Here is an 18,923-nt window from a genome sequence, read left to right on the forward strand (position 1 = left end):
AAAGGGGGGGGAAGCTGTTACAATGTATATGTTCTACCCGCTGCGCTGAGAGAGGTGCACCAAGTTGCAATGAGAGCACTTAAGTTTCCGGTAAAGCTGATGAACATACTTCTGTGTGCGAGTCTTCATTTACATATAATATTTAACAAAACATTGATCATTTGCAATTTCCAGTTTTACATTTTGGAAGGCGACTCAATTTTTCAAGCCCAAGAGTGCCAAAACTCACTTAATAAAATGAAGATTTAATTTTTGAAAACGTCCTTTAAACGAACATTCAATTAATAAAAATAGCCTTTTAAAATCGAGAGCCTTTAGCAAAATATTTCAATTAAAAAGTTTTCATAATTCCATTTTGCATATTTTCAATGGTTCTTCTTTTTATTTTTTTGTGACCAATATTTTTTTAACAAGTAGTTTTTATATCTAAACATCATTTTCCTTCATGCCATTTTGTATTTCTGAACGCCGTTTTGCTGAACCCTGGTTTGCCACAAGACGTTTTGACCATTTGCATTTTCCAGTTTTACACTTCGCAAGACGACTCTTGCTGTCAATCAAACTAAGAGAGGCGGGGCTAAAGACGTAATTGGGTTATTGATTCAAGTAGCAGACTCTGGAATTATCGATCTTTAGTCTCAAACTTTATTGTTGTCCATCGTCAGGTATCTTGATCTTTGCTTTTTTTAAAGGACAAAGACGCAATGCGCGGGGAGACAAAAATATCATTTTGGGAAAAAAAGTTTGTACTTTATATAAGGGTTATGAGTGATTTAGTTCTGTAAATTATCGTCCAATTTTAGGAAGATTTTTGGAAGAGTTGACTGTGTTTAAGACTCTTAGGCGACATGAATCAAGTTTCCTTGCAATCGCAATGATCCACTGATGAGCTATTTTTAGAACGACTTGGTGCTCACGGGCACTACATTGGTGACCCATGCTCTACTTAGTAATATTAAATATAAAACTTGGGTTTTTTACAAAACATATAATTATTATGTTAATAGGTTACTTACAGCCCTTGCACTAATTAAATGTGCTTGCATGGGTTTTCTTATAGTACTTTTTTTCCCCAGCTTTCCAAATCATGCATAAGTAGTTTTATAGAATAGGTTTTCGGTGTTAATAATTGTTTGTATGGCTTCTTGTAGGCCTGTGCAACCCTTCCAGGGTGTATTGGCGTTGTTTCCTAAGCAGTGTACTCATCCCACCCATTTTAAGTTAAACAGACAACTATAAAATATTTTTAGATAATGAGAACTGTTACGATCATAGTAATGGTAATGAATCGTATACTGTTGCTGCTACTAGCAATAATGTGAATAGTGAGAGAGAAAAAAAACAGCTGTTGTTGGTCTAGATTCAAACTTCAGTTGCTGGCAATGAAGCCCCTGCTCTTATGTAATAGGGTTGAATCGCAAGATTACAATTTTAGCATTCAGGGCCCACCATCACATGCTGGTTATATATCCAATCCAAGTCAGCCATGGAGTACTCTACTACTTACAATTTAGGACTGTCATGTTAGAGGGAAACCCCCTAAACCTACTATGATCTATCCTTTTTTCGACTCCCTTTTCTTTGGAGTGTCACCAAGACTCCCTACACCTTGAAATGACCACAAGACTACCGGAATAATTGAATAGAATTGAGAATTGATTGTGTTCTCTGGTATTTTAGGGTTTTATAAAAAGGAATTGTTTTCAAGCGATGTTGCTCTTTCTCGGGCTTGGCACACAACACTACACGGTTCACAAAATCATCGCTTACATACTGTGGCATTCGGAAGATTCCCAGTTATGTTGGGGACAAGAGTAAGGAAAAACGGAATTTACAAAAACACACTGAATGAATAGCCGAATCCCCAAAAGAAATACCAGTTCAGCCAAGACTTGTGAAATATGCTAACGTTGCTCATTTCCCTGAAATTTGTCATCTGCATGCTGCATTCTTCATTATGCAACTTTTTTATCACGGCCTTGCAACAAAATCCAGTCCTTAAACGGAGTAAAAAATTTAGAGACATAAAAATCATGGAGAAAAGTTGCAAAACAAAGCAGGTTGCACAACCTTTGAAGGATTTGTCATTTTGTTTTTACGTAGTTTGTAAATACTTTCCCTCTTAAAAGAGCAACAGGTTTAAATGGGAACATTTTTAAGACCACATTTCCATGATGTTATTTACTTTCCTATATTTATAGTTGTGAAATAGTCCAGAAAACCCTTGTGCAGCCAAATTGCGCTGACACTATCTTGAAAAAAAATGTGTCTCTCGAACAATTCTACTGGTATACAGTAATGTATCTTCTTTTTGTCCTAAAATAAGGTTGCTGCCATTTTACTACATGGGGGGTCTCAAACGTAGTGCCTGCGGCCCAAAGGTGCCACCCGAGGGCAGCTGAGGTGCCTGCGGACCTGTTTGGAAATGAAAACGCATGTGCCGGGTCATTGTGATTTTCTAGTGAAATTATTTATTTTTGTGATTGATCGAGTCTATTTAACCCTACTTCCAATAATTAACCAGGTAAGGTCATTCTATTTATCTATCTATCTAGACATCTACACATCTATCTAGACATCTATCTATCTAGACATTTATCTAGCTACCCTGGTCATATCCCCGAGAGGGATGACCGACAGCAAGACAAACACCCACACAAAAACAAAGAAAATTAAAAAAAGGGAAAAAGTAGCAAAAAACACAAGTTTTGTGGGACCACAGCCAACCCAAATGCCCAAACAAGTTAAGCACCTCGGCACCCAAGTTGGTCCTGTTTTCGTCCCTTCAGATGAAACGGGACACAAGAAAGCGGTCATGTCACTCAGGTCAGGGTAAAAAGATAAAAAGAATGTCACGGCCTGAACCCATCTGGAAAGACAAGAACATGTGAAATCAAAGATCACACTCATGCAAATGCTGGTTACCTCCATCTTACTCTACGCGTATGACACATGGACTATAACAGCGAAACTGGAAAAGAAAATCAAGGCCATGGAGATGTGATGCTACAGGAAAATTTCTAGGAATCAGTTGCATAGCCCTTTTCACAATCGAAAGAGTTCGCAACACCATCAGTGGACACATTGGACCCTACAAAGAACTGTTGTCAACTGTGCGCTGATAAAAGCTGCTGTTATGGTCATGACACAAGATCATCAGGACTGGCCAAGATCATTCTCAAGGGCACAGCCTAAGGAGGCAGAACCCAAACTCAGGCCATGAACAAAAGCTGTCCAGAGTTTCCTTTAGAATAGAAGTCAAGCCACGTGCAAAAGTTTGCTGATGACACTGCGATCGTGGGATGTATCCGAAGTGGGCAGGAGGAGGAGTACAGGAAATTGATTCAGGACTTTGTCCAATGGAGCGACGCAAATGGAGCGGAACACTTCTTGGCTCTTGGGATCACCAGAAGACCGGCGCTCTCAGAACGAAAGCTTCGGGCCGGAACATAGGGGGAAAGTCCATGTATGATTTTGTATCATAATAAGAGAACCTTGAAATCACATCTTGGGCTAACAGGGAGCCAATGCAGGTTAGCCAAAATTGGGGTGATGTGATCGGACTTTTTTGTCCTAGTTAAAAGCCTCGCTGTGGCATTTTTTACCAGCTGAAGACTCTTGAGTCTGGTCATCGGAAGACCGGAGAGTAGTGCATTACAGTAATCGAGACGGGAGGTAACAAACGCGTGAATTATAATCTCCGCATCCGACTGAGACAGTATAGGACGAATTTTAGCAATGTCGCGAAGATGGAAGAAAGCGGTTCTAGTAATTTTCCTCACATGTGTTTGAAAGGACAGATCGGGGTCAAATGTGACACCTAAATTTTTAAGTGAGTCACTCTGTGTGATGTGACATTTTTCAATGTTCACAGCAGTTTTAGAGAATAAGTCGCGGCATTTAGATGGACCAATAACTAACATTTCGGTCTTTTCAGAGTTAAGACGCAAGAAATTGAGTGACATCCACTCCTTTATCTCAGTAAGGCAGGCCTCCAAATTTCCTGGCAGATTCCTCCATCGGGAGATATAGTTGAGTGTCATCTGCGTAGCAATGGACGGATAGCAACTAGCCGCCGCAACGTAAACACGCGCCGCCATGTTGGAGAATAGAATAGAATTTACTTTTATTGTCATTCTTTGTAACCATGCACACAGAACGAAATGTCGATACACCCGTACAGTCAAACAGGGCGCCGCCATTTCAGACCCAACTCCTGTGTTGGGAGTCATTAGGTGACCAAACCCCCCAATTCCAACCCTTAATGCTGAGCGTCAAGCAGGGAGGCAATGAGTACCAATGTTGTAAGTCTTAGGTATGACTCAGCCAAGGCCTGAACCAGAGACCTCCCAGTCTCGGAGCGGGCGCCCTACCATCTAGGCTACTGAGCTGGTGACAGTGGTGTCCCAACAACCAGGGTGGTTAAGGGAGCTGAGAACAATGAGCGCCTACCAGTGGGTAAGAAGTCAAAAAGGAGGTGGCCGGGTGAGAGGACTCCATTAAAATGTTGCAATGTCCTCCAGATTGGGCAGAGACCAATTTGGAGCGATTTAATTCATCATAGAAGCGGAAGTGAGTCTGGCTTTTGTTTTAGTTGTGACGGAAAAATGCTGTCTTTCTTGTTTTTGCAGAGCTTACTTCATATCGGCACCTTAGAACAGTCTTTCTCAACTGTTGGGTCGCGACCCAAATATGGAACGAACCAAAATCAAACATGGTTGAGACAGCCACTCACATTTGATGATGAGACAGCAGAACTCAATGATGAATACCTTGTTAAAATCACTGAAATTCTGCAGAACCAGGTTTGAAAGCGACTCTGCAGAACAATAACTGTCAGGACCAGAACAGAGAAAGGACCCACTTGCGTTACGTTTCTCACAGTTTTATTGGGAAGAAAGGAAAGGATTGCACACACGATCCGGTGATCGCTGGGCGCGGGAAGCAGGTCGCTCTGAACGTGGAAGTGGGACTTCCGTGGCGAGCGATGGCGGTGTCGGGAATGGAAAAACGGGTCGGTAGCCGGGACAGGAGAGCAAAAACGTGGTCGTGAGCGAGTCGTAAGCCAGGAAAGGGGAGTAGATGTGGTCGAGGACAAAAAATGTCGAAAGCCGGGACGAGAGAGTAGACGTGATCAGGATCAAAAACGGGTCGAAGCCAGGGGACAGACAGGAGCAAAAAACGGGTTGGAGTCAGGGTCGAAAAAAAAGCTTGCCTAGTGTAAACTGAGATTCACAGACAGACTGACAACAGGTGACAGAAATGAGTGGGTTTAAATAAGGACAGGGAGCCAATCAGAGTCCAATGCAGTTGGCGCCAAAGGTGTGTCAAACCAGTAATCATGACAATAACACTTAAGACGTTTTGGTGTCAACAAATGGAAAAGTATCCATTTATCCCCAAGAAAGCTCTAAATTTTTCTATATCATTTGTTCTAACATATCTTCGCAGGCAGTCCTTTTTCAGGATACTGGACAGAAAATAACAAAAAGTAAATACTTTGCTGTGAAGATGACCTGAGAGGAGAACTTTTGAGGTCATGTTATTTTGGATCTGCTCGGTTCATTTTGTGCACCAGCAGGTAAATGTCTTGATTTTCAATAAAATGTTTATTATACTTGACATGAAAGTAGATTTTGGTGTATTAAAAGATTTTATACATTTTACTATAAAGGATTTTATACAATTTAATACAAATTATATTTATTGAGTGCAATGAAGATTTTCACCGAGTAGGCTTAAGTTCAATGAGATGTCACGCTGATCCGAATGCAGAATATTTTGTCTAGTTCTGTTGATAACAGGACTCTGACGCAGGACGGCAGGCATTGTTTGGAGAAGTTGTTTTTGTTGGTCCAGACATCGGGACGCTCTTCTCCGAGATGGTGGAGCCCGCGTGGGGGCTTCCCTGGCACGCCCATGGGACGAGCCGGCACACCAGCTTGCGGAAAAACGTGGGCCGAGAGAAGAAAGCGAGAGAACGAGAGAGAGGAGGCTTGTCAGAGACTCGAGCGACACTAATTCGGCCATATTCGATGGAGTTCACTTAGTTAAGTTGTTTAAGAAATTAAAACTGCCCCCAAGTGGAAATGCCGGTTTCTTGTCCATCTTTTCTATCAAGAAACAAGCGCACATGTAACAGAGTTGAAATTTGATTGTTTTGAATGTTTTTTTGAATTCTCACAAAATCTGTGTTTTTGTTGTATTACTGTTAATATTCCGGTACCTCATTCGGTTGTTAAGTCATGGGCGTCTGCGACTGTCTTTTTCGTTTGGCACTTTATGGGCTTCAGCGCTTGCTGTAGCTTAAGTGAATTTGTAAGCGCTGAAGGTAAGATGTGCCCAATATCAGTTGGATAAAAAATGCATATTTTGCTAGACATATGAGCTGCTTTTGCAAATTATTTTTGTATATAAAGATATATAAGTTGTGCTAAATGAAAAAAAGCACTAAATAAGAAGTAAAGCAATACAGCTTGAGACGATGATGCAACGTGTTTTGATGCAAACACGCCACGAGGGGCGGCCTGTTGAGTGATGACCCGTTTTTTTGTATCTTTAATATTTTAGATAATTGCAGTCGTGAACAGATGCCCCTGATTTTTGTATTGTTTTGTTTACTGAATGCACGTACGTGGGAAAGTTATGTTCATTGTTATTATGGAAGTTTCATTATTAATGTGCTCGCATGTTGTCTGCTTGCTGTAGTTTAAGTGAATTTGTAAGCGCTGAAGATAATTGCAGTCGTGAACAGATGCCCCTGATTTTTGTATTGTTTTGTTTACTGAATGCAGGCAATAAACCCAGAGACTGTGAAACCTTGTGTCGTGCATGAAAGAGGGTCGCTACACACATTGTTAGGTGAATGTAGGTTGTTTGGTTAATGGAGTCAGATAACTAATTTGAACCATTTGGTAAACGGTACATTTTAATATAAAATTCCTAACAGTATGCAACTATGAAACTAGAGGAAGTTTGGTAGTTGCATCAAGGTTAGGAACCACTGGGTGAGAAACAGGCTTTAACTGTGATTACAGTTTGGGTGGCTTTCTCAAGATGTTCCCACGATTTGCAAACATGCAACTGATCTATTGAAAGCGTTTAGATCGTGTCCTGCTGCACCATGCTGGGAAGGAGGAGAAAAGAAGCAGGGGGAGGTGGAAGGAAAAACCTAAAAAGGGGGTAGGCGGGAGTAGAAGCGAAGGGGGAAGGGGAGTGAAAGCAGATCTGCTAGTCTGCAACGCACACGGCGAATCACATGAGCGTGGATCTGTTTACAAACTGAGAGCTCCACACGCACCGAGTGAAGAGAAGAAACCAGGGTGGTGAGTATGAGCACAATCGGGAGAGGAAGACCTCAATTGAGGGAATATGGAGTTTAAAGTATTTGCTATGTGCCTGTGTGTTACACAGCCTCTTTTGTTGAGAATTCACACCAGGAATGCAGGTGAGCTAGGAGATGAAGATCTGCTTCCCTCAAGAACATCGAGGTTCCTCGCTTGACTGGCCCTGCAGCTGCCATCCGCGTCCTTTTCCTTCCTATCTCCATAATTGGAGGAGGAAAGCGACCTGGATATCTAAAACAGGACAGAACCACGGCAAAGAGGAGAAGAAAGAACGAAGGGAGGGAAAACGCCTCGTGATGATGTTTTGAGTGGGAGACGAAGCAAAACGCTTAAGCTTCCAAGAACAGGAGTCAAGTTTTTTTTTTTTAATCAGACATTTTCATCTTTCTCTTGTGCCTTCAACCCAATGTGACGCAGAAGATTTGATTCATTTCGGAGGATGTCACATTTTTGGGTGATTCATCACCGTCACAGTTATTTAATTGGAGAACAAATAAGCAGATTGTTACACCGATGAGGACCTCCTGAGAAACTGCTTATCTTCTGGACGATAAGAATTCTATGTTTGGAATTCTATTTTTTTTGTGTGCAAATCATTTTCAGATTTTTGATATCTCTACATCTATAATATTTGATGCAACCTTTCCAGTGGTGTAACGGTGAGTTATTATATTACTGTATTGTTACTGTTTTTACTGCTAGTAGGTCAGGGCATGTATTTTACAGAACATGAAGCTCACCTACACGATTGACCACTATCTTGCTGCTACGGGTATCCCCCCTTAACAAAAACCTGGTAAAAGGCTGGGCAAAAATATTAGAAAAAAAATGTGGTTTGGTCACTTTGAATCTTCATTGTTGCATACTTCAATGTCTTTTGTAGCACCCGTTTTCGGTTGCACTACAGAATACAGCAACATCTAGTGGTAAAATAACATGCAGTGTCCCTTTTATATAGTTTATGCAATAATACAAATAAAATGAAAAGTAAACATCAGGAGTTATATCGCCTCATCTCTTGCAAAGTCTAAGAAATTTAAATCGTGAAAACCAGATAAGTACACACCCATGGGCATGTTTTGAAATATTAAAACAAATGAATAGATAAAAAATGGTAATTTGCACAAAGCATTATTCATTTAAACCCATAAAAACATTATTTTTCAAGTCAAGTCATGTTTATTTGTATAACCCTTAATCACAAAGAGTCTCAAAGGGCTGCACAGACCACAGATTATTACAAACCACAGACTATTATGACACCATCCCCTGATCTAAAACCTACATGAGGGCAAGGAAAAACTCAAAAACCTCAACATAAGGACAGTCAAGTCATGTTTATTTGTGGCGCCCTTAATCACAAGGATTCTCAAAGGGCTGCACAGACCACAGATGATTGCAAACCACAGACTATTATGGCACCATCCCCTGATCTAAAACCTACATGAGGGCAAGGAAAAACTAGTATTAGTATTCCTTCCCCAAAAATTGGTATTAATATAAAAGCATAAAATGTCAAATTTAATTCACCAGGTCGAATTACATTTTTTACATAAGACATTAGCCATCCATTTTCACACCGCTTATCTTCAGTTGGGTCGCGGGGGTGGTGGAGCCCATCCCAGCAATCTTCAGGCAGTGGGCAGGGGACACCCTGAACTGGTTGCCAGCCAGTCGCAGGGCACACAGAGAAAACTCACTCGCTCATTCACACTCGGGGACAATTTGGATGTTTTTGGAATGAAGAGGGCAACAGGAATGGCCGGAGGATTCCTACACAGGCATGTGGAGAACATGCAAACTGCGTACGGGGAGGATGCAATAGCTGGATTTGATCCCTGGACCTCCTCCCCACTATGGGGCTGCGTGCTAATGACCCAGCCGCCATGCATGACATGCATGTTAGGTTGAATTTCGGTCCAAATTGTAGGTGTGAATGAGCGAGCGAATTGTCTGTCTCTGTGTGTCCTGTTATTGGCTGGCAACCAGTTCATGATATCCCCTGCCCACTGCTCGAAGATAGCTGGGATGGGCTCCAGCACCCTCGTGACCCTACTGATGATAAGCGATGCAGATGATGGATGGATTGACAAAAAATATCATGATAATTCCATCCATCCATCATCTGCACCGCTTATCCTCAGTAGGGTCGCGGATGGTGCTGGAGCCCATCCCAGTTATTTTCGGGCAGTGGGCAGGGGACACCCTGAACTAGTTGCCAGCCAATCACAGGACACACAGAGATAGACAATTGGCTTGCTCATTCACACCTAGGGACAATTTGGACTGGCCAATTAACCTAACAGGCATGTTTTTGGAATGTGGGAAAAAAGTTCCCGGGTGAAACCCACGCAAGCACGGGGAGAACATGCAAACTCCACACAGGAGGTTCAATCTCATGACCTCAGAACTGTGCCGCACATGCGCTAATCACTGCCCTGCCTGAAGATAGCCGGGATGGGCTCCAGCACCCTCGTGACCCTACTGAGGATAAGCGATGCAGATGATGGATGGATGGATGGACAAAAAATATCACGAATAGTAACTACTTTTATTTTTTTAAACAAAATTAGCAATAATATATTTTAAAAAATATGACTGCAAACTGATGCCATGTTCACTAGTGCAAATTTCCAAACATTCGGTACCATCACCTGTGATATAACGAAAAAAATAACCATTACTGGGTTAATTTTAAACATTTCATATAGTTGAAAACACATCTTGGATGAAATTCTACAATTAAATAACTGTAAAAAAAAATTGCCTTATATTTATAGGTTGTTTTGTATCTAAGGCTGATAAATTTAGGGCTGTTCACAGAGCCTGGCAGAATGCTTCTGCAGACCAGTAGATGAATGAGAAATTGGATTGAGTGTTTTTTAAAATATGGATTCGGTGCCAGAATTGTTGATACGTGTGTATTTATTTGTTGTGATTATTCAGTATACTTGATTTCTCAAAATTTTCAGGGTGTCGCTGCGACCTTGCATTGCAAAACTCGGACCCTTCCTGCAAGATGACATCCGAACACCTATTCCATTTGCCGCTCAATGCATTTGTCATCATTCTGGGCGTCGGGCTTTTTATCCTTATGCTTAGCCTCATCTTTTGCTGTTACCTGTTCAGGTAAGAGACGCTAGCCACTTGTGATTGGTAACCTTCACACTGATTTCAAAGTAAGATTTGGGTACAAAAGGGCAAGTACTGATACAGAGTATTATTTTTAGCGCACAGTACCGTATTTTCCGCACTATAAGGCGCACCTAAAAGCCTTTATTTTTTCAAAAGCTGACCATGCGCCTTATAATACAGTGCGCCTTATATATGGATCAATATTAAGTCTTGCAACTAAGGCAAGCAGCCGCCGACTCGATTTTCCCCCGAAGGCGAAGTCGTCCGCGGCGTATGCTGGGATTTATATACCGGCGTTTCATTTCCTAACCAATGTGTCAATCATCATTTGAATCAGTCAGTATTGGCTAAAGTTATTCGAAGGTAAAGGGGGCAGATCCTTTTTATCATTTACAGGCTCGCATAGGCTAAAGGGGCGAAACAAAGCCTGCAATTGGCCGAAAAAGATGAATGTGAATCACATGTTGGGTTGCACTACGACATAGAGAAAACATTTACTATTCTGTTTTTGTAAATATTTGACTCTCCTGGATTTACGACACTCACGGTTGTAAGAAGACCATGGTTACGTATCATTATTGAACGTGATGGCTGCAAGAGAACTTAGGTGAGCTATGCGACTTTATATTTTCCCGGTATCTTTTTTAGAACGATCTTGATGTTTCTCTGATGAGTCTATTTTTAAACTAAATTCAATTCAAAGTGTTTATTGTCATATGCACAGCAAAGAACCCCGTTTCCCTGCACAATAAAATTCTTACTTTGCTGTCCACACAGTTGCCAGCAAAAAATAAAATGGAAACTAAGGAATGGTTGGCATTTCTTGAATCCCAAGACTTTCACCTTCCGAATGATGGAACGATGCATTTGAGTGACATCGTACGGACACCGCATCCGCACGTGTTCTCGACACGTATTTGCGTCTTTGCAAGCTTTGGGAATGTTAAGGGGGTAATAAGTTGGACTGAACTATCTGACTTGTCGACGTTCCCATTGTAGCGCCTTATAATCCGGTGCGCCTTATGTATGGAAAATATAGGACCAAAAACTATTTTTTGGGGGTGCGCCCTATAACCCGGTGCGCCTTATGGTGCGGAAAATAGGGTATTTTTCAAAGCTATGAATATCAGCGATACCCTGTACTGTAACTGTCTTAGGATAAAACATAATTAATTACAGCATTTCATTCTATTTCTAGAACTGTCTCACTCGGAGAGGTCTTTCTCTAGAATGGGATTTTTATTTTATGATGAATATGAATTTTTGATATTATTGGTTTGAGGGGATTGTTTTTTGTTCTAGAAGTCTCTCCTTGATGGAAAGTCCTTTTCCTCCCAGGCAAATATTATGGGAAAAATATTTCGGGAAAAAAAAGTTATGTAATCTTTTACACTCAGGCCACCAGAACGAGAAGATGAAATGCTTATTTGCACGCTGAAACCCAAAATATCTAGCACCAAACTTGCAGTTCTAACATCTATTCTCACAGCTTTTTTTTTCTTTTTTCTTTGGGTGGCTACTCTGAAAAGTGTCTCATGAGGTGAGCTTTGATGGGCAGGCTGTGACATGAATGTGAATTCCAAGACTTTTTAAAAGACTATGGCTGCTGTTTTTAAAGGGAAGCCTACATGCAGTGACAATGACCGAAATGCATGCAAAGAGTTCATGTTATATCATTCTCATGGCTATTGATTGCTAAATATAGTCAAGTCAAGTCATGTTTATTTGTATAGCACTAATCAGAAGGATTCTCAAAGGGCTGCACAGACCACAGACTATTGCAAACTAGGGATTATTATTACACCATCCCTTGATCTAAAACCTACATGAGGGCAAGGAAAAACTCAAAAACTTAAGCATGCGGAAAGTCAAGCCATGTTTATTTGTGACACCCTCAATGACGAGGAGTCTCAAAGGGCTGCACAGACCACAGACTATTGCAGACTACAGATCATGCCCTGATCTAAAACCTACACGAGGGCAAGGAAAACCTCAATATGAGGAAAGTCAAGTCATGTTTAATTTTGATGCCCTTAATCACAAGAAGTCTCAAAGGGCTGAACAGACCACAGACTATTGCAAACTACAGACTGTTATGAATGACACCATCCCATGATCTAAAGCCTACATAAGGGCAAGGAAAAATTAAAAAACCTCAACATGAGGACAGTCAAGTCATGTTTATTTGTGACTCCCTTAATCACAAGGAGTCTCAAAAGGCTGCACGGACCACAGATTATTGCAAACCTCAGACTATTATGACACAATCTCTGATCTAAAACCTACATGAGGGCAAGGAAAAACTCAAAAACCTCATCATGAGGACAGTCAAGTCAAGTCCTGTTTAATTGTGACACCCTTAATCACAAGGAGTCTCAAAGGGCTGCACAGACCACAGATTATTTCAAACCACAGATTATTTTGACACCCTCCCCTGATCTAAAACCTACATGAGTGCAAGGAAAAAACTCAAAAACTTTAGCATGAGGAAAGTCGAGTCAAGTTTATTTGTGACGCCCTTAATGACAAGGTGTCTCAAAGGGCTTCACAGACTACATACTACAGACTATTATGACACCATCCCCTGATCTAAAACCTTCATGAGGGCATGGAAAAACTCAAAAACCTCAACATGAGGACAGTCAACTCAAGTCATGTTTATTTGTGACGCCCTCAATCACAAGGAGTCTCAAAGGGCTGCAGAGACCACAGATTATTGCAAACTACAGACTATTAAAGCACAATCTCCTGATCTAAAACCTACACGATGGCAAGGAAAAACTTAAAAACCTTAATATGAGGAAAGTCAAGTCATGTTTAATTGTGACACCCTTAATCACAAGGAGTCTCAAAGGGCTGCACAGACCACAGATGATTGCAACAAGTCGCATAAAAAATGTCATTGTATTCCACAGGCTCAGGCGACAAAGCGCAAGAGACCACTTTGGTTATAATGAGGTAAGATAGTAGTATAACTGAACCACTAAATCACATTATTATCTTCTTCGATTATGTATATATAACACATTTGGATTTTACTTCTTTCCTACAGGTTGTTTTGAAAGGACCAGGGAAGAAACTGAGCCTCCTTGGTGTGAGTTCAGCGCTTGTAACAAATGCACAGGAAAAAAATGAGTGCAGAATTTAAAATGTGTTGCCATAGCGTCCCATTAAGCTGCACTTGGTTTTTAGATCAATTGCATGTCATAATACCAACTCAATGTTATGATATAAGGAAACTCAAATCTGATTTTTTTTTCCCCTGCAGCAAACATGTGCAGTGTGTTTAGAAGAGTTTCGTAACCGGGATGAGCTTGGAGTGTGTCCATGTTCACATGCTTTTCATAAGAAGTAAGTTACGGGCTGACTAGGAATCAGTATTTAACATGAGAGGAGAGGACGGGAGAGGAGAGGAAGAGGGCTTTCTTTCCTTAAAATTTCTTTTCTTCACTAAAATTCAATTTAATCTCGTGTTTATCAACTTTCCATTTGTAAAAAAAAAATCAAGACCACAATTGGATTCATTTCCACTACAGTTTATTTAAATTGAGGAAGCTCATACAGAATGGAAAGTGGCAACAATAGCATAGAAAAACTAATTAAATTATTAATAAAAATATTTTTCTTTTTTTTTTCTTTTTTTAGAAAATGTTTACCTGATTACAGGAACTTAGATGTTGAATTTCATAGCTATTATTATAGAAAGAAGCTAAAGTGTCTTGAAACTTCTGCAAAGACACCTAGTTGCTCTTTGTAAAATGTTGTAATTAACGGACAGCACATCCGTGACTTTTATTTTAAGTAGAATACCAACAGGTTGTGTTTCCTCAATGTTCTCTGGTTGATTAATGGTTGTCAGCAAATACAGCTACAATGGGTGTGTCCCGGGCCATGAGTAAAACAGATATGCTTTATAGTAGGGGTCAGCAATCTTTTCAGTTTGGAGTGCCACTTTTAAATGTCCTTGTAAATCAGTGCCACACCAAGATTAATGACTCGCACAACAATTTTTTTATATCCAACAGAACTGTCATTTTACACCAGTCCAAATATACAACATGGATATACATTGAAATTGTATAACTGACCAATTTATCTTCCACTATTCTTGTTGATCAACAAACTAAAAAATGACTGTGAGCAACATGTGGAAAGGCCTGTCGACATCCAGGACTTCAACTATTCTTCATCAACAATGAACTACAATCAAAATCAATTGATATGGACAGCTACCATACCATTCATCAATAAAATCTTATTTTCGAAAACTTGAAACACACACACACACGCACAAAAACACCTTTAAAATATTCGCCATCAGTAAATGGTTTTCCGTGCTTTGCCATGCAGTGAGCAATGTGATAGTTTGCTTCCGTGGTGGCGTTTGTATCAGTGACAAATGTTTTCAGGGTCTGTGTTTGTTTGCCGTACCTGAACGCGTTTTAATGTCTACGCCTTTCCAGACTCGTCCTTGAATGCATGTTCATGTTTCGTCTCGTAATGACGCTTAACACTTGACGTGCGAGGTACAATACTCTCAAGGCATAATGCACAAACAGCACGGTCATTTTTTTTTGCACAAAGCCTCAGTCATCTGTCCACGCTGGCTGAAAAGAACAAGATTTTTTCACTGGAGGAGCTGTTGTGATTCGTTCATTTATCGCGCGCTGGTGTATCTGTGGGTGGGTTAAAACACAGATCTTTCCTCCTCTGCGAGGCGTGGCGCAAACACGCTCACACACGGAGCAGAGGAGGGGCGCTACCGTAAAGCCTCTAAATAACACAGCGCGCGTCTGAAAATGTCTGAATTTCACCTAAAATGCGCATGAAAAAAAACATTATTATTTTGTTGTGGAAAATAGACTTGCATTTGTAGAATAGAGTTACATACATTTAGAAAGAAATGTAGAAAGACTTGCTTACAGTGTGACAGAATGTTGACATCATTTCGGGAAGGTCCTTGGGACCTTCAAGGACTCTCTGAGCAAACTGAGGCGAACAACATGTCCTAATAAGGGTACGACAGCATCTTCCTTGTTGTTACTGAGGACGAGGGCCGCCTTTTGGGTTGTACTCAAACTGAAGCTATAAAAGCGTTGTTATGTCTGGAGTTCTCTGAGTTTCTTTGGGATGACGAAATAAAGAGCTCCCCCTCATGGCAAGCCCCGGTGTACTTTATAAATCACGTAAGAAGACTTAAAAGATATCGAACCTGCATTTTCTCCTACAATTTTGCCATGCGCTCGCGTGCCACTGGTTGCCAATCCCTGCTTTATAGCATAATACTGATAATAGTTCTAAATTTTCCTTTTGTTGTTTCCAGATGTCTACTGAAATGGTTAGAAATCCGAAGTGTCTGCCCCATGTGCAACAAGCCAATATGCCGCCTCCAGCCCGGTCTACCACAAGCTGCCGAGCAGCCACAAGGCCTCATGGAGGTCTGACAGGGACTGATGCACAACTGTTCAACTTTAGTGTATAAACAACCCTTTCGCCAAACACCAGACAATAGTTCAAGTACATTTTTTAAGACAATTCCTATGGGGAAAAAATTTACTCAAATAAGAATGCGTTTTGTAGTTTCTGTTTATAAAAATGAAGTACGAATGTTACGTTTTGCAAACATGGCATAGTCGTATCGAGTTCACTGCATATGTTACACAATTGTGTGCTTATTTGTCTCCTGAATTTGTAAAGTACAAACGTCAAATAAAAGTGTACATTTGCTTAACATTTGCTGCTCTTGGCATAAATATATATTTGCATGCATTAGTAAAACATGAACCCTGAAAACTGGGATTGGGTGACCAGGACCCATTTGTATTACTTCGTCACATTCCCTATTGTTTAAAGCAGGGGTGTCAAACTCATTTGAACTCGGGGGCCACACGATACAACAAAAATTCTGTCCGGGGCCGGACTAGTAGATTAAATAGAAAGAAAAAGAGAGATAAAGAAATAAGAGAAAGAGGGCGGGAAAAGGAGAGAGGACAGGACAACGAAAGAGAGAGAGGGAGAGAACATTAGAAAGAAAAGAGATCAAAAGAGAAGTTGTGAGAGAAGGGGAAAGAAAGGGAGAGGAAGAAAGAAATCCAAAGAGATATCGAAAGACAGAAGGAGAGAAACAAGAAAAGAAAGCAGGAAGGGGAGGAAGAGAAAAGGAAAAAAGGAAGTTAAAGCAAAATAAGTTAAAAAGACACAGAGAGAAAGAGACAAAGAACAACAAAGTAAGAGAAAAAGAGACACAGAGAGTGAAGACCGAGACAGAGAGTGGTTGAAAAGGGGTGGAAAAGAGAGAGAGAGAGAAATAAATTCAAGTACAGTGTCTTTGTGAGCGCCACCTGGCTTTGGCAACATCAAGTGGACGTACAGTAAGACCTCGGTTATCGCGGAAAATGGGGACCAAAACCACCCGCGATAAGTGAAAATCTGCGAAGTAGCGGTGCACCTTCAAAAAAAAAAAAAAAAAAAAAGAAAAAAAGACATCTCATCTCATTATCTGCACCACTTATCCTTATTAGAGTTACGCCGCGTCCGCCGAACTCGCTCCGTCGCGCGGCCCGGGAGTGACCTCCGCCGATTAAAGCCGAGTTTTTCCTTGCCCATGTGTAGGCTTTAGATCAGGGGATGGTGTCATAACAGTCTGTGGTTTGCAATAATCTGTGGCCTGTGCAGCCCTTTGAGGCTCTTTGTGATTAAGGGCTATACAAATAAACATGACTTGACTTGACTTAAACGGCCTCAGAAGGTTGATCAAATTGAGCAATGGTCTATTTTTGACCGATTTTATTGATAATGCATTAAAATGTGTTTTTTTTTAGGAACAACCCCAAAAAAGGTTAATCAACTTGAACTTGTCAAGTCAAAATTTTTTGTATAGCTGTAATGATAATAATAATAATAATAATAATACATTGTATTTTGAAGCGCCTTTCAGGACACCCAAGGTCGCTGTACATATGAGTAGGACACAACAATAAATGAAGAATAAAACAAGCAAAAAAATAAATATCAAATATAAACACAGTACAGTTAAAAGGGGGTGGTATGTGAGGCATATGGTCAAGAATAGGTGAGATTTGAGTCTGGATTTGAAGGTGGACAGGGTCGCAGAATTTTGGAGGTCAGGCGGCAATGAGTTCCAGAGCTGGGGGGCAGAGCGACTGAAAGCTCTGCTCCCCATAGAGGTGAGGCGGGCAGCAGGTATAGTAAGATGGAGGGAGGAAGATGATCTGTGGGTGCGGGATGGCGTGGCAGTGTGAAGGAGGTTGGAATGGTAGGGAGGGGCAAGGTTATGAATGGCCTTGTAGGGTTTTGTAGTTGATTCTATGGTAGATTTGGAGCCATTGGAGTTGCTGAAGGACAGGGGTGATGTGATGGCGAGAGGGGGTTTTGGTGATGATGCGTGCAGCAGTTATGGACCAGCTGAAGTTCATGGAGGGACTTTTGAGGTAAGCCGTAGAAGAGGGAATTACAGTAATCGACGCGTCAGGTGACAAGGCTATGGACGAGGATGGCTGTTGTGTGTGGGGTGACGGAGGGGGGGGAGATGGTTGATGGAGAATGGGTGAAAGTAGACTGACCAGGTGAGGTTATTTATAGGAGAGTGTGCTATTGAGGATGACACCCTTACTCTTGACCAGAGGGGGAGTGAAAAACTGAGGAATTGTCTACAGAAAGAGAGGAGTCAACTTTAAAGAAGGGGGATTTGGTGCCAATGAGAAGTAGTTCCGTTTTAATGCTGTTCAGTTTTAGGAAGATGACGGTGAATCATGATTTTATTTCTGAAAAGCAAGAGTTGAGGTCAGGTGGTGGGAGAATTGAGTTGGGTTTGCAGGAAAGGTAGAGCTGGGTGTCATCTACAAAGAAGTGGAAGGAAATATTGAATTTCCTGAAGATATGGCCGAGAAGGTAGGTTATAAAGAGGAGGGGCCCCAGGACAGAGCTTGGGGGCACACCTGAGGAGACTGGAGAGGGGTCAGAGGAAAAGGACTTGAGTTGAATGAATTGAGTGCAGCCAGAGAGGTACGATCGAAACCATTGGAGAGGGGTGTTGGGTAGACCAAGTGAAGAGAGTCTGCTCAGAAGGGTTGGATGGCTAAATGTGTCAAGGAGGTCGAGGAGGATGAGAATGGAAAGTCATACCTGTCAACCTGTACGTTTTTGCGTACAGAGTAAGTTTATTATGCAATTTAAGACGTGTACGACGTAGAAGAAACACAAATTTGTCAATTATGGGTACCATCTGGTAAACACCGACTATCACAAAACGGCAAACCAATCAAGTCAAACGAGTTCGCCGCGGTAGCCTCTATCTCGGTATCGTTTTTTTTCGTTGCAAATGAAGCGAGCGGTTTGATGCTACTGTGCGCATGCGTCTGTCTCCTGGGGATTTCCCATCATGCATCATCCCGGAAAAAAAATATGGTGTAAGATTATTTT

At 41.2% G+C, this 18,923-nt stretch overlaps 1 protein-coding gene across 1 annotated transcript; it reads left to right on the forward strand.

Moving 5' to 3' along the window:
- The first annotated feature begins 7,185 nt into the window (after nucleotides 1–7,185).
- Nucleotides 7,186–16,214, forward strand: LOC148354377 (RING finger protein 122-like). The gene is made up of 7 exons (XM_088351806.1): nucleotides 7,186–7,325; nucleotides 7,414–8,005; nucleotides 10,319–10,475; nucleotides 13,397–13,439; nucleotides 13,534–13,575; nucleotides 13,750–13,832; nucleotides 15,805–16,214. The coding sequence occupies exons 2-7, from the start codon at nucleotides 7,981–7,983 to the stop codon at nucleotides 15,923–15,925; spliced, it is 471 nt and encodes a 156-aa protein (XP_088207932.1). The 5' UTR covers nucleotides 7,186–7,325; nucleotides 7,414–7,980; the 3' UTR covers nucleotides 15,926–16,214.
- Nucleotides 16,215–18,923: the final 2,709 nt, after the last annotated feature.

This window comes from Urocampus carinirostris, chromosome 13 (assembly GCF_059441175.1).
Source record: "Urocampus carinirostris isolate Australia breed hairy pipefish chromosome 13, RoL_Ucar_1.0, whole genome shotgun sequence".
NCBI lineage: Eukaryota > Metazoa > Chordata > Actinopteri > Syngnathiformes > Syngnathidae > Urocampus > Urocampus carinirostris.

Excerpts from the sequence above, each read along its gene's own strand:
- LOC148354377 (XM_088351806.1), top strand. The coding sequence starts at position 7,981 with ATGCAACCTTTCCAGTGGTGTAACG. Across the intron at positions 8,006-10,318 it reads ACCTTTCCAGTGGTGTAACG|GGTGTCGCTGCGACCTTGCA; the intron begins GTGAGTTATTAT and ends CAAAATTTTCAG. Across the intron at positions 10,476-13,396 it reads TTTTGCTGTTACCTGTTCAG|GCTCAGGCGACAAAGCGCAA; the intron begins GTAAGAGACGCT and ends TGTATTCCACAG.